This window comes from Arachis duranensis, unplaced genomic scaffold (assembly GCF_000817695.3).
Source record: "Arachis duranensis cultivar V14167 unplaced genomic scaffold, aradu.V14167.gnm2.J7QH unplaced_Scaffold_116567, whole genome shotgun sequence".
Taxonomy (NCBI): Eukaryota; Viridiplantae; Streptophyta; class Magnoliopsida; order Fabales; family Fabaceae; genus Arachis; species Arachis duranensis.
Window position 1 is genome coordinate 1 of NW_026263841.1, and position 7,590 is coordinate 7,590.

Below are 7,590 nucleotides of genomic sequence, written 5' to 3' on the forward strand. Positions count from 1 at the left end.
CCTTCCTAGATCCAACAAGAACAATATCACAGGAATTGTAGATTGCAAGTGAATTAAATGAGAAAGCAAGTAGCAGAAAGGAAATTCAATTTGCAGTGAAATTAAACAAGATCCAAGGTGAGATTGAAACAGAATTCCTTCAATTCTCTAACCCAAGATCAAGACAAGTGTAATTGAAATTGAAAGCAAGTAAACGAAGAAAGTGAAGATCACTCAGGCTTCCACACTCAACAGAAAACTCTCTCCAAATTCTCAAAAAGGAAGCTCCCCGAATAAATTGAATCTAAGCCTATTTATACACTTTCTTCAATTGATCTTCAAGCCTTGAGTTGGGCCTTTGCTCTTGGTGGAATTGGGTTGAAAGAGGCCTTGGTTGATTGCTCTTGAAGTTTGGAGAAGAACCCAAGTGAACCAATTGAACCGGAATTGAGTTTTGCAAATTTTGGATTTCAAAGTTAGCCTCAAAGTTAGGGGCTAACTTCAGAGCTAACTTTTCATATCAGTAAAACTAATTTGCTGCACTTCACGTTTGGGCCAACGTTAGGGGGCTAACTTTGTCCCTAACGTTGGCCTTGATTTGAGTTGGAGTGGCGCCAACGTTAGCCTCCAAGTTAGGGGGCTAACGTTGGCGCAAACGTTGCACACCCTGGAGGAGAATTCAATTGCCAACGTTAGCCTCCAAGTTAGGGGGCTAACGTTGGCGCAAACGTTGCACACCCTGGAGGAGAATTCAATTGCCAACGTTAGCCTCCAAGTTAGGGGCTAACGTTGGGGCTAACGTTGGCACACCCTGGGAGCAATTTTAATTCCCAACGTTAGCCTCCAAGTTAGGGGACGTTGGGGCTAACTTCAAGTCCAAAAGTTTGTGCCACCCAACTCCAACTTCATTTTTCCTGGTTCAATTGCACTTGTTTAATTGTCTTCTCTTAGCTTCTAGCCATTCCTTCTCACTTCAATCCTTTTCCAAGCTTTCTTCACCTATCATAAATCAACCAAACACATCAAAGCTATGCTTGAAATCATGAGATGATCATTATATCCTAATATGCACCAATTATGGCATCAAACCTCATGAAAAAAGCATTAATTTACATATGGTTGATTCAATCAAAGGAAGCATGATAAGATGACTTGTCATCACAACACCAAACTTAAAGCTTGCTTGTCCCCAAGCAAGAAATGAATTATTAAGAAGAAAGAATGAAATGGAAGAGGATGCTCATGCTAGAAGAATGTTATTGGTAGTTTATGGGGTTTTGTGTGGATATGCAAACACTCACTTCTTATTGATTCTTAGGCCTAGAAAGTCTCCTTCAAGCTTTAAGCAACCTACTGCTATGACCTCTCATTATTCCTTCATCCTTGGCTATTACTTTATTCAAAGCTTTATTTGAGTGTCATGTGTAGCAAGTTCTTTTTCTTTTCTGCATACTTGACACATTATTCACCATGGACACTTGGCTCACCTTTCCTCTTAAATATTGATGCCCAGCACCTTTTGTTTTGATTACTAAATGCCTTGTAGTTAGGTTGCTCTTGATAGTGGATTTTCAGCTGATGATCCCGGATTAGTTAATCCAAGTCAACAAGTGTTGAAGCACTCCAAAGAGCTTACTAATCCAAGCAGATCCTAGTACAAAGACACCACAGGCATATATTTTAAAGTTCAAGCTATTGGTGTCCAGCTTTGTTTCTTTTTGTTTTTTTGTTTTCTTTGGTTCTGCCATCTTTTGGCTGTTTCTTTTCTTTCTTTCTTTTTTTTTTCTTTTGAACCAAGGACTTTCTTATTGAGATTCATAGACAGCAAGTCACTCTATACTTAGAAAAAGACATTCTAGTCCACTTATTCACTAATAGTGAGTTCTTATACAATCACACACATACCACCACTTACATTTATTCTATTTCTTTCTAACAGTAAACCATCTCATTTCACAATCAAACATTTCTTTTATTAAATTAAAGATGCAGGGGACAGACATGCTCTTAGTTAAGTGAAAGTAAACACACAAGCACAAACTTAAACTAGCTTACTTATTGTAGAGACCAATTCCTCTTGTATTAAAAGAACACATTAGCAAGACATACTAGAACTCCTAAATTAAAACATTTCTCAATAGCAAGAAGCAAGTGTAAATACAACCTGCTAGTTTGCAGCTTGTTTGTTTTTCCTTCTGTTGTGCCCCTTTTTAGTCATAATGCACAATGTCTTCAAATGGTGGCTAATTTCCTGCATACTCATCAAAAGTTGCTTGCTTCTCAAGCTTTTAGGTGGTTGGTTAATATGCAAAGATTGGTTATGGCCTCTTGATCTTATTTTGGTGTTTGAACACCAAACTTAGTCCTTTGCCACTATTTCTCATGCATCAGATTAACCATATGTGGAATCCTTTTTGTCTTTGCTAAAAGTAGTAAAACTAAAGACTAGAAAACAAACAATGGCTGAATAGTTTATCTGATTGCTCGGAGCTAGCAAATCTTTATGCAGGGAGTTAGAATGTGCTTTTAAGTGAGATTTTGGTGGGACACCAAACTTAAAATCTTTCATTCTCGCTTAAATTGTTTTGGTGTGCAACACCAAACTTAGCTCCTTGCACTACATATAAAACTACTCAACCTTTTTATTGAAATAGTTAGGAACGAAAACTACCTCAGGTTGGGTTGCCTCCCAACAAGCGCTCTTTTATTGTCATTAGCTTGACATCTTCTGTTTTTGCTTCAGGGAGGATTTAGGTTCTGAACTTCTGCTTCTTTGTTCCATTGCCCTCCTAGGTATAGCTTTGCTCTATGTCCATTTGCTGTAAACCGATTCTTTGTTGCTTCATCTAGTAATTCAATACTCCCATAAGGAAAGACCTTAGTCACCAAGTATGGACCTGTCCATTTAGACTTAAGCTTGCCAGGGAATATCTTGAGCCGTGAGTTATACAAGAGAACTTGTTGTCCAGGTTTGAACTCTTTCTTCAAAATCTTCCTGTCATGCCATCTTTTAGCTTTTTCCTTGTATATCTTGGCATTTTCATAGGCTTCTAGCCTAAACTCATCTAGCTCATTCAGCTGCAACAATCTTTTCTCTCCTGCTGCTTCAGAATCCAGATTTAGAAGTTTGGTGGCCCAAAAGGCTTTGTGCTCGAGCTCCACAGGGAGATGACAAGATTTACCATATAGCAATTGAAATGGGGACTTCCCAATGGGAGTTTTGAAGGCTGTTCGGTATGCCCAGAGTGCATCTTCCAACTTCCTAGCCCAATCCTTTCTTGTGCTACCAACTGTCTTTTCTAGGATCTTCTTCAATTCCCTGTTTGCCAATTCTGCCTGTCCATTAGTTTGAGGATGATATGGTGTGGCTACCTTATGAACAACTCCATATTTGTGGAGAAGTTTCTCCATTTGTCTATTGCAAAAATGACCACCACCATCACTGATGAGACCCTTGGGTACTCCGAATCTAGTAAAGATGTGCTTCTTTAGGAATTGAAGAACAATTTGTGCATCACAGGTAGTTGTGGCTATGGCTTCCACCCATTTTGAAACATATTCCACTGCCACCAAGATGTATTTGAATGAATAAGAGGGGGGAAAGGGTCCCATGAAATCAATGCCCCATAAATCAAACAATTCTACTTCCAAAATGAAGTTCTGTGGCATCTCATTCCTTTTTGTTAATCCTCCTGCTCTTTGACATTCATTACATTGATGGACAAACTCCCTGGCATCTTTGAAGATGGTTGGCCAATAGAACCCACTTTGTAGTATCTTTGCTGCTGTTCTTTCTGGACCAAAGTGTCCGCCGTATGTAGAGCCATGGCAATGCCATAATATGTCTTGCATTTCACTCTCAGGGACACATCTTCTAATTATCCCATCAGAACATCTTTTGAACAAATAAGGTTCATCCCACAAGAACTTTCTTGCTTCATTGATTAGCTTTTTCACTTGTTGCTTAGTGAATTCTTGAGGTATCTTCCTTCCCACTTTGTAGTTGGCTATGTCAGCAAACCATGGTGTTTGTTGGATCAGCATAAGATGTTCATCTGGGAAGCTTTCATTCACAGGTAATGAAGCCTTTTGGATTGCTTCTGGTGGCAGCCTTGACAAATGATCAGCAACTAGATTTTCGGTGCCTTTCCTGTCTCTTACCTCAATGTCAAATTCTTGTAAGAGTAGAATCCACCTGATGAGTCTTGGTTTGGCATCCTGTTTTGACATCAAATACTTGAGAGCAGCATGATCAGTATAAACCACAATTTTAGATCCTATCAAGTATGATCTAAACTTATCAAATGCATAGACTACAGCCAACAATTCCTTCTCTGTTGTAGTGTAATTTTTTTGAGCCTCATTCAATACTTTACTTGCATAATATATGACATGATGCAAATTTCCCTTCTTCTGTCCAAGTACAGCACCAATTGCAATTTCACTTGCATCACACATTTCACATTAGTTGGTGGAGGGAGTTTTTCTATTATTTTCACTTTTGCCTTGTCAACCTCTATCCTTTTTCTTGAAACTTTATGACCAAGAACAATCCCCTCAGGTACCATGAAATGGCACTTTTCCCAGTTCAAAACCAAATTAGTTTCTTGGCACCGTTTCAAAACAAGAGTTAGATGGTTTAGGCAAGTATTGAAACTATCACCAAAAATAGAGAAATCATCCATAAAAACCTCTAAAAATTTTTCAACCATATCTGAGAAAATGGAAAGCATACACCTTTGAAAAGTGGCTGGAGCATTGCATAATCCGAATGGCATTCTTCTATAAGCAAAAACTCCAACAGGGCATGTGAATGAAGTCTTCTCTTGGTCTTTTGGATCCACCACTATCTGATTATACCCGGAATAGCCATCAAGGAAGCAATAATAAGCATGGCCGGCCAACCTTTCAAGCATTTGATCAATGAAGGGAAGTGGGAAGTGATCTTTGCGTGTGGCGTCATTCAACCTTCTATAGTCAATACACATTCTCCACCCTGTCACAGTTCTGGTGGGAATGAGTTCACTCTTCTCATTAATGATGACTGTCATCCCACCTTTCTTTGGTACCACTTGAACTGGGCTTATCCATGGGCTATCAGAGATAGGATATATGATTCCTGCATTCCATAGTTTCATTACTTCCTTCTGGACAACTTCCTTCATTGCAGGATTGAGTCTTCTTTGAGGTTGGATTACTGCTTTGGAGTTGTCTTCCAAAAGAATTTTATGCATGCATACTGTGGGGCTGATGCCTTTCAGGTCATCAATAGTCCATCCTAAGGCATCCTTGTGAGCTCTGAGAACATCAAGAAGCTCTCCTTCTTCTTTCTTTGTCAAGGACGAGTTGATGATCACTGGGAAGCTTTCTGAAGTGCCAAGAAATGCATATTTGAGATGAGAGGGTAATGGCTTCAGTTCTTGCTTTTGCGCCTCTTTGCTTATGAAGATCTCGGCTACTTGTTCTTCCATTGCACTTTGATCTCCTTCTTGCTCTTGAGAACTTTCTTCCAGCATTTGTTCCACCAAACTCTCTATCATATCCACTTTTACATAGTCCTCTTGCTCAGGGATATTTTGCATTGACTTGAAAACATTTATGATCATTTGTTCATTATGGACCCTGAAGACCATTTCTCCTTTTTCTACATCGATGATGGCTCTTGCTGTGTGTAAAAATGGCCTCCCCAAAATGATTGAGTCACTTCCTTCCTCTTCAGTATCCAATATCACAAAATCTGCTGGGAAGATAAATTCCCCAATCTTCACCAACAGATTTTCCACAATTCCATTGGGTGTCTTAATGGATCTGTCGGCCATAACTAATGACATCCTGGTGGGTTTAAGTTCTTCTATATCAAGTTTTCTCATCATTGAGAGAGGCATTAAATTGATGCTGGCACCAAGGTCACAGAGGGCTTTGTTGAGAATTGTTTTTCCAATGGTGCATGACACTACAAAGCCCCCCGGATCCTTGAGTTTTGGGGGAATACCTCTCTGAATCACAGCACTGCATTCTTCGGTTAGTAATATGGTTTCCTTCTCAAGCCAACTCCTCTTCTTATTGATAAGCTCCTTCATAAACTTGGCATACAAAGGCATTTGCTCAAGTGCTTCAGCTAGAGGGATATTGATTTCCACCTTCTTGAAGGTCTCAAGGAATTTGTGGAAATGTTGGTCCTTAACCTCCTTGTTGAATCTCTGAGGATATGGTAGTGGGGGTGTGAGGTGCTTTTCGATCTGTTGCTTTCCTTGAGTCTTTTCCTTTGAGCTTTGAGGCTGGTTCCCCTGTTCTTTGAGTGTCTCATTGTTTTTGGTTGGCATCACAACTTGTTCCTCAGCTTGATCTGCTTTTGGTTGCTTCTCTTCCTCTGTTGGTTCCTTGATGATCTCCTTTTGTTTCTTTGGAATGTCATTGTTGCTCATCAATATCCTTCCACTTCTCAATTGTATTGCCTTGCACTCCTCCTTGGGATTTGGGATTGTGTCACTAGGCAGTGAGCTTGAAGATCTCTCAACAGACATTTGCTTGGAAATTTGCCCGATTTGTCTCTCGAGGCTCTTTATGGAGGCTTCATGGTTTTTGTTTGTTATTTCCTGTAGTTTCATCATTTTCTCTATCATGGATTCCAAGTTGGTGATTCTTTGGGGTTCAGGTGGTGCTTGTGGTGGGTTATGAGATGTGGTTGGTGGATGATAGGAATTTTGATTAGTGGATTGGTACTGGTTGGGATTGGGGTAATTGTTTTGGGGTTTTCTATAGGTATTTTGGTTGGTTTGTTGCTGGTTGAAATTTTGATTGTGTCTTGGGTTGTTTTGGTTTGAGTTTCTCTGCCATGGTTGTTGGTTTTGGTTGTGAGCATCTCCCCATCTGAGGTTGGGGTGATTCTTCCATGAGGGGTTGTATGTATCACCATAAACTTCATTTGAATTAGAATGCATATACTGAACTTGTTCTTGTTGTTGCTCTTCTTGAGCTTCTTCATTTTGTCCCCATGTGGCTGATGGTTGGCTAGTGTTGACTGCTGCAACTTGGAGGCTGTCAATCCTTTTGGTCATTTGCTCAAATTGTTGTTGAATTTGTTGCTGCGTTTGTTTGTTTTGAGCCAGGATTGAATCCACTCCTTCTAGCTCCATTACTCCTCTTCTCTGTGATGGTTGGCGACTTCTTTGATGAGCAAAGAAGTATTGATTGTTGGCCACCATATCAATAAGTTCTTGGGCCTCCTCTGCAGTCTTCATGAGTTGCAAGGAACCTCCAGCTGAGTGATCCAATGATTCCTGAGACTTCAGTGTTAAGCCTTCATAGAAGTTTTGCAGCTTCTCCCATTCATTGAACATATTAGAAGGGCATTTTCTGACAAGAGCTTTGTACCTCTCCCATGCCTCATAGATGGGTTCATTCTCCATTTGTGTGAATGTTTGTACCTCGGCCTTCAACCTTATGACCCTCTGTGGTGGATAAAACTTGGCAAGGAATTTGGTTACCAAGTCATCCCAGTTGTTGATGCTGTCTCTTGGAAATGATTCCAACCATTGAGTAGCCTTATCCCTGAGAGAGAATGGGAATAGCATCAATTTGTAACTGTCAGGAGGTACTCCATTAGTTTTG

At 40.0% G+C, this 7,590-nt stretch overlaps 1 protein-coding gene across 1 annotated transcript; it reads right to left on the minus strand.

The window, feature by feature from the left end:
• Window positions 1-4,000: 4,000 nt before the first annotated feature.
• LOC107472480 (uncharacterized) lies at window positions 4,001-6,602 on the minus strand (the record flags this gene model as incomplete). The annotated part of the gene is made up of 2 exons (XM_016092003.1): window positions 5,337-6,602; window positions 4,001-4,197 (listed from the first exon to the last, which is right to left on the minus strand). Coding segments are annotated over exons 1-2 (1,463 nt in total), but the record flags the coding sequence as incomplete, so codon positions are not given.
• Window positions 6,603-7,590: the final 988 nt, after the last annotated feature.